Source organism: Panthera onca, chromosome A1 (genome assembly GCF_046562875.1).
Source record: "Panthera onca isolate mPanOnc1 chromosome A1, mPanOnc1 haplotype 2, whole genome shotgun sequence".
Taxonomy (NCBI): domain Eukaryota; kingdom Metazoa; phylum Chordata; class Mammalia; order Carnivora; family Felidae; genus Panthera; species Panthera onca.
In genome coordinates this window covers 234,155,737-234,172,044 of record NC_138339.1, presented here as the reverse complement: position 1 = coordinate 234,172,044, position 16,308 = coordinate 234,155,737, and the positions used below count along the sequence as shown (strand labels likewise).

General features: G+C 48.5%; 1 protein-coding gene across 1 annotated transcript; it reads right to left on the bottom strand.

Annotated features, from left to right (window-relative positions):
- Nucleotides 1–8,570: 8,570 nt before the first annotated feature.
- Nucleotides 8,571–13,227, bottom strand: GPR12 (G protein-coupled receptor 12). Its single transcript, XM_060637481.3, has 2 exons — nt 12,923–13,227; nt 8,571–12,117 (listed from the first exon to the last, which is right to left on the bottom strand). The coding sequence occupies exon 2, from the start codon at nt 12,100–12,102 to the stop codon at nt 11,098–11,100; it is 1,005 nt and encodes a 334-aa protein (XP_060493464.2). The 5' UTR covers nt 12,103–12,117; nt 12,923–13,227; the 3' UTR covers nt 8,571–11,097.
- Between the last annotated feature and the right edge of the window lie 3,081 nt (nt 13,228–16,308).

Below are 16,308 nucleotides of genomic sequence, written 5' to 3'. Positions count from 1 at the left end.
CTGTGTCTCCCTCTCTCTCTGCCCCTCCCCAGCTTGCGCTCTGTCTTTGTCTCTCTCTCTCAAAAATAAATAAACATTAAAAAAATTCAGTTTCTCAGTATCATGAGTCATATGTCAAATGCTCAATCACCACAGGAGACTAGCAGTTACTGAATTGGCTACATTTCCATAGTCAGAGAAAGTTCCATCAGAAAGCCCTGCTCCAGAGTTTTTCTAGAGGATAAAAATAAATAAATAATACAGCTGGTACAACTTTTAAAATAAGTAGCTATTTGAATTTGGTAGTTCTATACTAAACATTTACCAACTAAATTACATAATGTAAAATATGTAACAATATGTCATCTAAAATATGCAACATAAATAAACATTGACATTAAACAATAACGCACTAGGGGCTCCTGGGTGGCTCAGTTGGTTAAGCATCCGATGTCAGCTCAGGTCATGATCTTGCAGTCCATGAGTTCAAGCCCCGGGTCGAGCTCTGCGCTGACAGCTTGGAACCTGGAGCCTGCTTCGGATTCTGTGTCTCCCTCTCTCTCTGCCCCTCCCCTGCTCACCTTCTGTCTCTCTCACTCTCAAAAATGAATAAATATTTAAAAAAAAACACACTAAAAGACAACTACCACCTGATCTCACTCATGTGTGGAATTTAAGAAACAAAACAAATGAGCAAAGGGTAAAAAAAGAGAGATAAACCCAGAAACAGACTCTTAACTATAGAGAATAAACTGAGGGTTACCAGAGAGGAGGTGGGTGGGGGGATGGGTGAAATCGGTGATGGGGATTAAGGATACGCTTGTCGTGATGAGCACTGAATCATGTACAGAACTGTTGAATCAATATATTGCCCTCCCCAAATTCGGAGAACACTGTATTTAGCTATATACTGGAATTACAGTGAAAAACTTTAAAAAGAGAAATTAAAAAATAACCCTGATTCCTGAATTGTATGCTTTTAAAAGTCTATACAACCCGTGTTGGGAAAAACTGAGTACGTGTTTTTGAGCAGGTTTTGCCCTATTCCCACTATTTTATTTCATATCTCTGGCAGAAAAAGCCAGCTTGAGTTCACATGTCCTCAGCAGTTTTTCACTGACAAAACTTAAACGAGAACACATGGATTATAAGTGTGTGCTAATGCATGTGTGTGCACACACCCACACACACCCCCCACTGACGTACACTTTACTAGATGTTGCTCGTGGTAAGGATTGTTATTCTTGGATCTCAAGTTCTGTGAGTCAGCTGTGCTGAAATAGGCTGCCAAAATTCATCCTTTTCAGTGAAATCTTTTATGAAATATAATATATGGGCCATCTTCTTAAAAAGCTTGTAAACTTGGCAGGCTGGAAAATAGACCATGTATGTTTTTCCCCCTCGGTAGAACAAAGCAACTTGCCTGCTTTACAAAAAAAAAAAAAAAAAATCCCGTTTTTGTTGATTGGCTTATTTTGAGAGTGTCTTCAGGCTGACTCTAATTCTGTCATTTCAAATGTCTTCTGGGCTTCCTTTGAAAAAATTATTGAGGCTCACGAATTACTTTCGTATTTAAAGGGCCAGCTGCCCTCCCTCCCCCCCCACCCCCGTGCAGTAGAGTGGTAGGGTGGAAGCCGGGAGGGAGGGCCACCCTCTGTGCAAACATTTAACGCTTTCCATTTAAGTTGTGTCCTGGTGTTCAAGCAGAGACAAGGAACCTTCTTCCAGCGTGTGGCAGAAGACGGTCTTGTAGTTCGAGGTGTGGCCACCAAGAAATTATGAAATTCCCTGTCTTCTAGCAATTACCTTTGGCATCACGTAGACAGACCTGTCAAGGACAGACCCCCGGGCCGGTGCTCAAGACAGATGGAAAAGAAGGGGGTCTGGTGGTTAAGAGGGGGTTGTGGTGTCAGACAGACCCGCCCGCCTCACAGGTGGAGGATCTTGGGCACATGACTTAGCGTCTCAATCTTTAATTTCCTCCCCCATGAAATAGAAAGAAGTGCCTGCGTGTTGCTGAGTCATTTGTAAAGAGCTAATTTACGTAAAGTGCCCAGTGCGATGGCTGGGACAAGAATAACCCAATAAATTTCGTTATTTCATATCACTTTTATTTTTTATTTATTTTTTATTTTTATAGACAGAGATGGTGAGTGCGAGCAGGGGGAGAGGGGCAGAGGGAGAGAGAGAGAGAGGGAGAATCTTAAGCAGGCTCCTCACTCAATGTGGAACCCAACATGGGACTCAATCCCACCGCCCTGGGATCGTGACTTGAGCCGAAATCAGGAGTCGGACGCTCAATCAACTGAGCCACCCAGGTGCCCCGCTATCACTTTTAATAATAGTTGTATCATTAGGATTTCCAGAAGCCTGTCACCCCACTTGTCACGTGTGGGATTTCTTTGCCCCTTGTCAGACCGGAAAAGCACGCTGTGCCGTCTGCCATTGGCTGCCCACTTTCTGGCAGGATGGGAACAGGTTCGGACCTCTGCATATCCCTTTATAAAACTTGCCAGCTTTCATGTGACAAAGAGTCACAGGGATTAGTGTATTTGTCACCTTGTGTGCTGATATTTTGCATGTGCAAATAGCTTACAATCCGTATTGAAAATGCAACGGCTTCTGAACTGCAACACCGCTTATTAAGCCAGTCAACTGTTGGAGAAGGTTGGCCCAGAAGTGTGTTAAGCTCCAGGATACATGGGACACAGGATTAGGGGACAGAGAAGAAGGGTCCTGAGACTTGCTTCCGGTTTGCATTTGTGAACAACCCCTTCCTGAAGGCTAGATTTTATGTTTTCAAATACTACCTTGAAGATGTGAAGAGCCAGTAAGTCGATACACGTAAAGCCCTTAAAATGGTGCCTGGGACAGAGCGCTCAGAAAGCGTTAGCCTTTATAGCAATGATCACTCCTCAAATTATCGCTGTAATTTCTAATAGTCGGTGGTAACAGCAAATTATTCCGTCACAGGAGGGAACACTAGGCAATGCTTTTCACATCTGAAGCTTTTCCTTGTCCGTGAACATCGGCCCCAGAATGGAGTCCTGGATGAGGAATCACGATTCTGGCTTCTCATTCTGGGCCTGCCACTTCCAAGGCAATGACCTTGGGATGTCAGCCTGCGTCACTTCAATGTCAGTGAAGTGAGGTCCTCTCCAGCTTGAGAACATGAACTCTATGCCTCCTGAGATATCCAAAGGACCCACGTAAAAAAAAAACCAAAAAACCTGTGCTATGTTTATGTTTGAAGAGTCTGCATGTAAATTAGCTGCCTTGTTTTAAAAATAAATCTTTCTAAAGAATTTTTTATTCATGCAAATGCATATGTTTACAAATGCAAACTTGTGGTTGCTCAGCTCTTTTCCTGAACAGACATTTTATGGATGTCAATAAACATAAATTTTTAAAAATCTGGCGTTTACAAGGTTTACAAAGCACCTAAATGCGAGCTTTTGTTGATCATGCTGAAGTTCGTTTCAGTGCCGTTTTCAGAAAATTTTCCAGGAATTGGCCCTTGAATGAAATGTCATTAAAAGAAATTCTGTACCAAATTATTTCCACTTCACTCCTTGGATTCCATCGTGGTTATTCCTTTCAGAGAACCCTGTGTTATCTTTACACTTAACTAGGTCCAGCCTGCCCTTCGGGACCTATTGGCATCCAGCTGTTCTCGTGAAGCCTGTCTACACTCCAGAACGTTAGGTATCTGTTTGGCACTCCTCTGACACTGAACCCAGGCCACCTTCGGAGTCACCTGAACTGCTCATGCACAGGCCACTCTTGGCTCATCTGACTGGGCACTTCTTAGCAGGTGCTGCCCATTTCTACGCGTGCACAGTTCCTAGCACAGTGACCCCCACAAAGGCTGTGTGACTTGAGGCAAATCACTCACCCTCTCTGTGCATCAGTTTCCTTGCTTGTGATGGAGAACATCAATACATGATGTATAGCGTTGCTGAAAAGATCACACGACGATGTGATTTAATGCAATGTGTAAAGCTTTTAGCTCGGTACTTAGCTAACTAAATGGTGGAACTTGTATTAGCAGGAGTAATAAAAATACTAATGAAAAGTAACATCCAAGTAGGTTCATACCAAGCCCCATATTAAACCTTTCACATGCTGTCATCCAGCACCAGGAAGTGGGTCTTGACTCACACACGTCTTAGAGAGTCAGGACAGGCAGCTTCAGAGAGGTGAAGGAGCACAGCCAATGCCCTCCAGTAGGAAGTGACAGGGAGGCGACATGAATCCAGGTGTCTGTGTCCAGAGCCCGTGTTCCTGATCTCTTTATTAATGAAGGCCATGCAACTATTGGTTGACGTCTTTTCTGCTTGCAATTAACAATGAAATTGTTGGGGCGCCTGGGTGGCTCAGTCGGTTAAGCGTCCGACTTCGGCTCAGGTCAGGATCTCGCCGTCCGTGAGTTCGAGCCCTGCGTCAGGCTCTGGGCTGACGGCTCGGAGCCTGGGGCCTGTTTCCGATTCTGTGTCTCCCTCTCTCCCTGCCCCTCCCCTGTTCATGCTCTGTCTCTCTCTGTCTTAAAAATAAATAAACGTTCGAAAAATTAAAAAAAAAAAAACGAAATTGTTAAATTGAAAATTTTCACTCCAGTAGGAAAGAAATGTATTGTCAACACGGCCTATTTAATCGATGTCACTCTGTCAGGTCTGCAGGTCGAGGCGGGTACCCGGAGGCCCGTAGGTTTTCTTGCTGAAACCTCTTTGGACCAGTGGTGCCTCCTGAAATAGGTCCGTAAGAACCAGCTCGTAACTAGGTGGAAGGGTGTGAAAAGTGGAAACTATATTTGCACTAAGGCTGGGTAGGGTGAATTCAGCTTTGGAATACACTGCATAGAGGGGCGCCTTGGGGACTCAGTCAGCTGGGGGTCAGATTTCAGCTCAGGTCATGATGTCACAGTTCGTGAGTTCGAGCCCCGCCGTCAGGCTCCGTGCTGACAGCTCGGGGCCTGGAGTCTGCTTCAGACTCCCTCTCTCTCTGCCCCTCCCCTGCTCACACTCTGTCTCTCTCTCTCTCTCTCAAAACTAAATACATGTTAAAAAAATTTTTTTTAATAAATAAACATTAAAAAAATTAAAAAGAAAGAAAGAAATACACTGTGTAGAAAGAACTCCCAGGATTCATCAACCGTTCCAGGCCTGAAACAATGACCTTTTGAATAAGAGTGACCTCAAATGGGCTGCCCTGGGGCCCCCAGTGGCCTCTGGTTTTCACCGAGTTAGTGTTCTCTTTGCATTAAGTGTGCTGGGTGGAGACGAGGTGGGAGAGGAAGCCCTTGTCTCTGTGGCGCACTTGCTGTGGGAGGACGACACTCGTGGGGTGCGGGGGCCACTGGGTGCAGCCTGCCGCTTTCAGCAGTGGCTCCTGGGTCAGCAAGACCAGTCTTCCCCATGGCTTTAGTCATAACCTCTGGATTCGGGTGTTTCAGAAATCACTAGATTTTCACTGGAAGACCACCCACATTCGCGGTGAAAACGCACCCACGTACGAGAACAGTCCATGCACTGTACCCTACCCCCCCACGCCGGAGTCATCTGTCAGAGGATAGCATGAGGAGTGCACGGCACGGGTAGAAAGGGCTGAGAGGTCCCGGTTTTGCCGAGGTATTAATGCCAGTATTATGTTGGGTTAGAAACAAGTGGATGAACGAATGCAAAGCAGAATCAGACCCACGAATACAGAAAACCGATGGTTGCCCCAGGGGAAGGGGGTGGGGGGATGGGCCAAATGGGTGAAGGAAAGTGGGAAGTACACGCTTCCAGATGGAGTAGATAAGCCACAGCACGGGGAACATAATCAGTGGTATTGTAATAGCGCTGTATGGTGACAGATGGGACAGCGACACTTGCGGTGAGTATAGCCTAGCACAGAGATGTCTGATCAGTCTCTTGTGCACCTGAAACTAATGTAACATTGTGTGTCAACCATACTTTTAAAAAAATCGTTTTGGTGGGGGGGGGGGCGCCTGGGTGGCTCCATCGGTTAAGCGTCCGACTTTGGCTCAGGTCATGATCTCGCGGTTTGTGGGTTCGAGCCTCGTGTCGGGCTCTGTGCTGACAGCTCGGAGCCTGGAGCCTGCTTCAGATTCTGTGTCTCCCTCTCAATGCCCCTCCCCCCCCCCTCAAAAATAAATAAAAATTTAAAAAAAATTTTTTAAACCTTTTTAAAAAAATATTACACTAGTAGGTCAGGATTCAGTTAGCTACACAACACGCTACTCAAACTCAAGAGTGCATCAGAATGATCTGGAGGGCTTGTGAAAAGATGGCAGGGTCTCCCACCCCAAGTTTCTGAGTCAGTAGGCTTAAGGTGAGGCCTGAGACTCTGCATTTTTAACACCTTTCCAGGAGACTGCTGCTTTTGCTGGTTGGGCCCACACTGGAAGGCACATTGCTACACAGCAGACCCTCATTTCTGCTCTAGGGAGCTCTACGTTTAGCAGGTTACTGTCTCCCAGCTTGAGGTATGGGGAGGAACGGTAGATATGGAAGAAAAGATCAGCGAAATAGTCAAAAAGATGGAAAATAAAATAAATCAGAGAAAAAATGCTTTAAGTAATCGGGATAGTTGTATTTGAGAAGAGAACTCTATTGTTTGATCAGTGTTTGCAATAGATGAATGTTCACTGTGGCGGGGGCATTCGCTGTATCTCCAGGGGCTGAGCCAAGATAAATAGAATTTGCATGTAATAAGAAAGACAGATTAGGGATATTCAGACACTGCTAAGCAGCGAGGGAGAGGGTGGAATTTTAGTTTCCAAAGATACTTGGACTTAGATGATGCAGAGTCAATATTCAACATGGTACTCTGTACCTTGTCTTCCAATGGTTAGATGCTACAGTATCCGAGACTAAATTTGGTTCCAAAACATCCTGGAAGGAGTTAGGATATATAGTTGCGTCAGAACCAATGTTCCTTCAGGTTGTAGGCCAGGGACCACGATGTCTGGGAAAGACGGGTCAATATCCACCTCATGTGAAAGGCTTATGGTATCTTCCCCCAACCCAAGCAAGAATCCCATAGATTCCAAGTATGCCGTCTGGGGAGAAACGCAAATCCAAGGCTTTCAGAGAATGTTGGGAAGATGTCCTTTTACCTTTTAAAATATTCTGCCTGTAATTGTCTATTCAAACCCTCACCTGCCAGGAAATCTGTGACGCAGTCAATGTTTTCCTTTCTGCTCCACGCTTATTTCCAGTTGAAAGTTTGTTCACGGCTGCTTGATGTTACCATTTGAATTCCAGTGATAAAAATTTCCCGGAGTTCTTCTGTAAATATTTTATACTGTGGACATATTGAAGTTATATATTAAAATCCACTTCAACTATGGACTTGGACATTCGTCCGTTGGATAAAAAAATATTCGCACCTCCTTGGGCTGTAAGGAAGGACAACGGTGGTAATGACCGTTGGTAACAGTTAACATTAATCATATTTTTGGCATTAAAAAGTAACAAAAGATTACAGATAAATATCAAAACGAAGACGAGATATTTTTGAATGTCTCTGGCTAGAGAAAGGTTGCTGTGGGGTGAGTTTAGCTGAATTGTAGAACACAGAGAATCAAAGTTTCCACCTCACTTATCTCAAGGTGAATTCATGCATGTACATGAACCACATATGTCATAGAGAAAAGTGTCCTTTTTGGAAAACATGGCGGTGAGAACAAATCTTTGTTGCTACTGCTGTGTGTGTAAACATGCAGAGTTTCGGGTATGCTCCTACATGCATCTGGAAACATACTGCACAGATGCATAACATTCTGAAAGAATTACCTTAAGATAATGGTAATTGGGATTTTAAAAAGTGAGAATCCTCGCGGTCTGTGAGTTCGAGCCCCGCGTCAGGCTCTGGGCTGATGGCTCGGAGCCTGGAGCCTGTTTCCGATTCTGTGTCTCCCTCTCTCTCTGCGCCTCCCCCGTTCATGCTCTGTCTCTCTCTGTCCCAAAAATAAAAATAAAAAACGTTGAAAAAAAAAGACTCAATGATTAAAAAGTGAGAATCCTAACATGGAAAATATATGTATAGATATTTACAAGACACAGAGAAATCCTAGGAAAAGTTCAAAGTTCATGTCCATTGAACATGGACTAGTTATCTATCAACTTCTGACAAGAATAAACACCTTTAAGGTATATGTGTGTGTGTGTGTGTGTGTATATAATATACATATATAAAGTATATATATTTAAAAATGTTTTTTTCAAGTTTATTTGAGAGAGAGAGAGTGTGTGTGTGTGTGTGTGTGTGTGTGAGAGAGAGAGAGAGACAGAGAGACAGAGAGAGAGACAGAGAGGGGCAAGGGGAGAGAGAGAAGGGGAGAGAGAGGGAATCCCAAGCAGGCTCCACACTGCCAACGTGGAGCCTGATGTGGGGTTCAAACTCACGAACTGTGAGATCATGACCTGAGCTGAAACCAAGAGTTGTATGATTAACCGAGCCACCCAGCCACCCCAAAAGTGTTTAGTTTTTTACTTTATTTATTTTTTTAAAATTTATTCATTTATTTTGAGAGAGGAGAGAGTGCGAGTGGGGGAGGGGGAGAGAGAGAGAGGGAGAGAGAGAGACAGAGCATGAGTGGAGAAGGGGCAGAGAGAGAGGGAGACACAGAATCTGAAACAGGCTCCAGGCTCCGAGCTGTCCGCACAGAGCCCGACGCGAGGCTCGGACTCAACAACCACGAGATCGTGACCTGAGCCGAAGTCGGACGCTCAACCGACAGAGCCATCCAGGTGCCCCACACCACTTATAACTTTAAACAGGAGGCTTTGTCTTAATTGTAGAAGTAAAACTTAGTGACAGTAACATGTCCTCAATCATTTCGCTCAGCTCTCATGTCCAGTGAGGGATCACAGGCAGCCTGGTGCAGGGAAGGGGTCAGGCGTTGGCTTTGGGAAAAACCTGGCTCTACCCTGGAGCTCTGTGACCTCAGAGAAATTGGTTAGCTTCTCTTCACGTTAATTTTCTTACCTGTAAGTGTATTTTAGTGAATCCAGCAACAAAGCAGGGACAGCATCCGGCAGGGAGCCTGGCACAGAACGTGCAGAGAGAAACAGCACGGTCATTATCGCTAAAATTCCTACTATTAGAGATATCCAAGTGGACCACCATTTCTAGAAAGGCAGCATTTATTGCTTTAAACCTCATTATGAGTCTTTGCCCGCACATGTCAAAACCAACTCACCTTAGTCATTTCTCACAAGGGGACGCTGTCTAGTTTTCCGTCATTAAAAAACGAACAGACCCATCACGTCCCATCCACCAACTCCATCAAACGTTCAAAAGGAATTTTTTAAAGGCATCAGGTTGATTAGATTGGTCATATGGTGACATGGATTAAAAATCCCGCTTCTGAAATATTTCACTCTCCCGCTTCCGCAAGTAACCTAGGGGAGGAGACCCAGATTCGAGTATGGGATTGATTCACCCTTGTGCTACATACGAAGGCGAGAGGGACATCAGTATGCAGGCTGACAGAACGGCCCCGAGACCACCACGGGCATAACGTTTGGGACAAACCGATGAGGTGAATTTATTACCAGTGATTCCCCCACGGACCCTGAAATACTGGTCTTGCCACCATCCGAATGGGCTTGGTTGACATCCCGTCCCGAAACCTTTCGTTGATTGTACAGGCACCACTACGAATCCACGGCAAATGGAGGGAAGGTATGTGTGTCTAAAACATCTGTCTGACTAAAGGAAATGGCGCTCAGACAACGATTTTGCAATGTGTTTAAAACCGAGTCTTCTGTGTTATTTCTTGACAAAAATCTTTGCTCTCTGGGAACAGGCAATGCAGATTTTATTGCGTTTAAGTTGTTTTTTTGGTGAAAAGAAGGAAAAGGAATTCAAAGTTAGCTTCTCACGAACAGCCACATGGTCACTCCGCTGGTGAACTTACAGAGGGTAGCTTACAGATATCACCGTCAGATACGCGTGGTTTATATGCACTCGCCAACTTAATCGTTAAAATAGGAGACCACCTGTTTCAAATGCACTTTGTAACACAGACAGTATGAACCAGAAATATTTGATCTACAAGATTTAATGCTATTCGTCTCAATCAGGACTATTAATACATTCTTAGATATAGAGAGATAGGAAACGTGATGTTTTCATATTTCGCGATAGCTTCCCATTGCTTTATTTTTCAGAATATTCTCCAATAAACGTAACCTACTTTTAATAGATGTTACTAAATTTTTTCTTTTGTTCCCTGAAAACAATCAGACTGTGGTTTAAGAAACTACAATGGCCGGTCTAATCAATCCTACTTCATATGCAAATCAAGACAATTTTCAGAATTCGTTTTAGAGACACATTGAAAACCTATATTGAAAGCGGACTCATTTGATTCTGGATTTACACGGCAACATTTGAAACTAGTGGTCTAGCTAACACAGGCAACCTTGCAGAAAGTCACAACATTCACAGAAATACCAAAGTAATTCTTGTGAACAGTAATTGCTCCAAGTAAAGAAAGAATGAACAAGAATGGGTACACGGTTTCCGTGTTGGTCACGGATCACTGAGTTCACGTTAATAAAACCGGGTCTCTTCCAAACAGAATCATGTGAACTATTTGTGTTGGCTCGAAAGAGATCATCTTCAGTTACATACATGCAGCGTTGAAAATCTACCTTGACATTAAAAAAAAAAAAAAATCTGGAAAAAGTCACTGCTCCTCCATTGATCGCAATAATTCAATTTTATTGTAGAGTCCAAGTAAACACTCCAGGACCAGTTTACTTTTGATAACATCATGGCCACAGCACACACTTTCTTTCCCACCCACTACCAATCCTCCAAATACAACAGAAAACAAAAATCCCTGCCTCTCAACAAAACAAAATAATCATTTATTTTATTTATTTATTTTTTAAAGGGCGAAGACACTGGCAACATTATTTCCACTTCGATCACTTAACTCATCTAAACGAATGCTTCAGAAATGCTGGGTGCTCCTGCGGCTGGAGAGAAAAATCCGGTCGAAAGAAGTTAAGGACAGGATCTCAACCACTGGGCCGGGCAGTGAAAGTGCTTGGTAAATGCAGACTTTAGTGCGCCGTGTGTCCCCTGAGGGGGAGGCTGCTACACGTCGCTGGGGGACCGCGCTCTCTGGGAGAGACTGGACGGGATGCAGCCGCAGCAAATGAGACAGAGGGCTTTCTGGATCTCTTGGTTTCTGAAAGCATATATGACAGGGTTGATGATGGAGTTGTAGGTGGCCGGCAGGAGGGTGGCATAGGTGTACATGGAGGGGTAGGTGTAATCAGCTATCAAGGAGTAGAGCGTGAAAGGCATCCAGCAAGCAGCGAAGGTCCCCAGAATGATGGCCAGGGTGGAGACGCCTTTCCGGGTGGTCACGTAGTGGGAGGTGGCCAGGAAGTGATGCTGCAGGGCGATCTGATGGGCGTGCCGCATCACGATCTTGCAGATCTGGATATAGAGCTGGAGCATGAGCGCGAACATGAAGAGGAAGGAGACGGAGAGGATGGCCGCGTTGTTCTTGGTGAGAGGTCTGACCACGCTGCAGGTGGACTCGTCTCTGAGGCAGTTCCAGCCCATGACGGGCAGCAGTCCCAGGCAGATGGAGGTCCCCCAGAGCATGACGAGCATGACATAGGTGAACGTGACCGTCCTCTCCGAGTGGTACGTCAGCGCGTAATACAGGGAAAGGTAGCGGTCAACAGTGATAGCCAGCAAGCTGCAGACAGAGGCAGAGAAAGAGGCGACAATGAGCCCGATTGTGACCAGCTTGGTGGCTTCTGACTGAAGCAGGTAGGCAAAAACAAAATTGATGATGAGTCCGACGCCGGCCAGTAAGTCTGCCAGAGCCAGGCTGCCTATGAGCAGGAACATGGGTGCTCGCAGGCTGGGGTTATGGAAGATGATAAGGACCACAATGGCATTTTCACAGGAGATGAGGGTTCCTGAGGTACACAAGACAATGTCCCAAGGGTTGACAACCAGCTCTGGCTCCGGCTCGACAACAGGAACCTGGGAGGAGACGGCAGCCGAGACGTTCTCCGCAGCGCCAGCATCTAAATAATCCCGAGGCAGCCCGCTTAAATTGACCTTCAGGTCTTCATTCATTTTAACCCCCGTCCTCTTCAACGAAAAGACAGGCTTTTTAATGTTGAGACACAGCAGGGGGACAATCCAAGATCATGCAAAACACACACACACACACACACACAGAAAGCCAGCCCCTGCTCAGACACCGCCATCAAATGCCACACGCTTCACCAACTCGAAAGTGTCACGGAACAAAACAAAGGGCAAAGTCTCGCCGGCTGAGGACCCGCGACCACAGATGCCTGTGGTCGCTGGGGACGACACGAGATCGGACTTGGAAACACGAGCGTGAGCGAGGCAGGCACACAAGGAGCCGCGGCGGACCGGTTGCTAAAGTGCGGGCAACGCACAGCTGAAAACCACGTCCTGCATGCTGGAACCGAACCCCCGTGCCACCTCTGGGCTGCTGCCGGGGCAGCCGCGCCGCAGCCACAGGTCGCGAGCCGGGGGCCGCCATCCTCGATGGAACATTTCAATCGCCCATTTCCATCGAACTCCCCCTCCCCGCTCCAAAAAAATCAAACCAAAACCAAAAAAAAAAAAAAAAAAAAAAAAAAACAAAAACCCTCGCGCGCGTGCACACACTCACCCCCCCTCCCCAAGCCAGAACAAAGAGGGGTCCCAGCCGCCCCCCGTGCGCACGGGGCAGTCGGGCCAGGGTCACAAAAGGCAGGTGTGTGCAATGGGAGTGTGGACACAGACAGACAGACACACGCCCATGCACCTGCCGCCGCTCCCCCCCTCCCCCGGCGGCGGGGACGGGCGGAGGACGCGCGGGGACGGGCAGGGCGCCGGGACAGGCGGCCCACGGGGGCGGGGGGGTCATCGAGGGGGTCACCTTGGCGCGACCAGGCCGAAGGGGCTCCTCCGGTGCTTCCGAAGCGCGCGGGCTACTCCTGTCGCATGCCCGCGGCGGGGCCCGCGGCGGCGAGGGGCGGTGGCCGCGCCCGGGAGTGGGCGGGGGGGGGGGGGGGGGGCGCGCGGGGCGCGCGCTCCGCGCCAGGTGAGCTGCGGGCGGCAGGTGAGCGGCGGGCTCGGCTCGCGTGCCCGGCTCTCCCCGCCGCGCGCCCGCCCGGCCCACACGCTCCCCGCGCGCGCGCCCCCGCCCCTGCGCCCGCGCCCGCCGGTGCGCGCCCCGCCGCCCGCCCGCGGGAGCCCCGGGAGCCCTGCGCGCGCCCCCAAGGCTCGGCGCGCACCTGCAGGCGACGGCGGAGCGCGCGCGGCTGCAGCCCCCCCACCCCGCCCCGACCCCCTCCGGGAAGGAGAGGACCCGGAGGCCGCGACTTGCACGCTCGCCTTCCCGGCCCGCTGCCCCCGCACCCCACCCCAGCTGGCCGTCTGGGGCTTGCACCGGGTGACGGGCAAAGGAGCACTGCCCGGGAGCCCGGTGACCTATTTATTCCGTTCCTGAGGTCTCCCCGGGGAGTCGCAGTCTCCCGGGCCCCGCTTCTCCACGCCTTTGCCTAAACTGCCACGTTCATGGCCCAAAGGATGGATTAGGGTGGTATTCAGGAGTAGCGTTTGGGATCCACGGAGGGCAGGTTAGGGAGGCTGATCCTTCAAGCAGCAACATGATTGGCCAGCTAGTTTAGAGTTGCCGTTGACCACACTGCATCCGGATCCCCAAAGGGTTCCTTTCCTCAGGTGTGTGTTAGACCTGGTGCATTATGACTGTGCCCGGGGCACATTTGCTTAACCGCATGTAAGGTGCTCTTCTGTGAATCATCATTCTCATCAAATCGCACTTATGAAGTGCTCCTTGAGCTGTTTTCAAATAGAAATCGTCTACTGAATTCCTGCAGAAGCTTCCTGCAGATGCTGGCCGAAACCCATTCATCTGGGTCCTGGAGTGGCAGTGTTAACTTATTTTTTTCATTTCAACACATCGGTAGGTTCTAAGATTAAGAACCCGATAGCCGTCTGCTCTTATGAGCTCATGTCTCCTCTGGCTGCAAAACCTAGAGCGCCTAGTAGATCTTAAATTTAAAAGTGAACTCCCAGCTTAAAGATGGGAGAAAACAAGGCTGGATATTCTGTTTTTGTTTGTTTTTTATTTATTATTATTATTTTTTCCCTTTCAACAGTGAAGGTTTCCTGACTGCCTTTCTCCACCGCACGGTAAGGGTCCTGTGTGAACAGAGATAGTCCGCGGAGCATGGGACCCTACAACTCCTCCCTACAGGGACATCATCCTCTGGCCATCCTGCCTCTCTCCGGCGCTCACTGTCATTTCTTACCCCAGCCCTGCAGATTCACCTGCCCTTGACTTCCTCTTCTCCCTTTTCCTCCCTTTCCCCCATCCATGAGCTCTGGCCTCTGCAAGATCACCCTGTCTCTCCCTACATGCCGGTTCTCAGCTACAAATCAGCAGTTCTGCGGTGGGGCCCAGATTCTTCGTTTGCAATCCTCTGTCCCGGAGATCCCAATGTTCCTGGTCCACGTACTCCCCTTGGAAACACAAGGTTCTATGGAGTTTGTAGAACTCCTGGGGCACCTGGGTGGCTCAGTCGGTTAAGCATCCGACTCTTGGTTTCGGCTCAGGTGGCGATCTCACGGTTCGTAGGACCGAGCCCCGCATTGGGCTCTGTGCTGACAGCGTGGAGCCTGCTTGGGATTTTGTCTCTCCTTTCTCTGCCCCCCCGCCCTGCTTGTGTCCCCAATCTCCCTCTCTAAAAAAATAAATAAACATTAAAAAAAAAAAAGGAACTGCTTGTACCTGGTGGGAGGCATCAGACACCTGTACCTGCCAAGAGCCATGCTAATTGCTGGGCGCAGATTCACTAAGATGTGATCTCCCTACTCACAAGCATGTATCTCGTGCTGGTGACAGACACATAAAAAGGAACAATAATGTCGGGCAGCAAATGCTGTAATAAAGGGATGTATATCTTCCTGTCAATTTCTATGTGATGAATCAAAGCGCTTTTAGAATCAAGGGTTGATAACCAGCTGCTTAAGCATACACAACAGTTTCAGCACGGTGCGGTTCAAACTATCTGCCACTACTTGGGAGCCTCGCATCCACACCGCAGTTCGCAGTTCGGGGAAGGCTAACGCACAGGGCTAGCCAGACACCATTCTGGTCGATCACACGGAGACAGTCCCTGCCCTACAGAGCGGACAGGAGTGGCATTCATTCCCTCTTTAGTGTGTTTGGGAGTTGTGGGGGGCGGGGGAGAAGCAAGCGTTGGGAAGAGAAAAGGTAATGAGGTGGGTGTGTTTCCCCACAGTGAGATCTTGAATTCAGGGAAGAAACTGAAGGAACGTACACGGGGCTGGATACGCTAAAGGGCAGATCCCGGGGGCTACGGCGATGTGGGCACCTCCTCCGGATTGCCAAGATTAGCTGTGCCTTCCCAGTTCTGCTCGCTTCCCCCTCCCCCCCGCCCCTCGAGCGATCGCTTGTAACACCAGGAAGACTTTAAAATTTCCTCCCAGTTCTAGGTTTATTTGTGCATTTGTTAGGACTTTTGTTGCCAAAGGGCCGAAATCCAATTCAAAGTAACTGAGTTACAAATGGAAATTGTTGTCTGACATGGCTGGGAAAGATTCTGGAGTGGCTCTTGGAAAAGCAGAAGCTGCGGGAACAGAATTCTGTGTGCCAAGGTTCGCCGTCAGTCCCTGTCTCTGGCTTATTCCTTGTCTTTGTTTCTCTGTGTTTGGCCGCCTCAAACTGACTTTCCCCAGACAAGCATCTCTCATGCGGCCATGAAAGCGGCCCCGGGCAGCCCTCCCCACCCTCCACCCCCAACCCCACCGCCCGGCTTACGTGCTGAGACCATCTTCCGAGCTGGGGCGAGGGGTTCCCATGGAGAGCGCTGGCCCCGCCTGGTGTGTGCCCAGCCCTGCACCAACCCACGGCTGACGGGATGGGATGAATTAGTTGGCAAGGCCCGGATCACGCATAGAGTCCTGCGGTGGGGTTTCCACGTGTACTTTGCCGAACGGGCATTTCCCCACAAGAAAAGTGAGCTGGGACGCCAGATGGCCTCTGCGGCTCGGAATCCGGTGGGCTGATCGGGAGGTTTTGCGTGGCCCTCGGTGACGTGGGTCGTAGAGCTGCAGTCTGCAAGGCTGCCTCGTCAATTCATTCACCACTCATTACAGGACACTGGAGCGGATGCCTTCCGGACGTGACATGTCTTGCCTTTTCATCGCTTACCGTTTCGGTCACCTCTCTCTATAGCTCTGGCAAGAGACGGTGAGCCTGAAGCACAGCCTGGC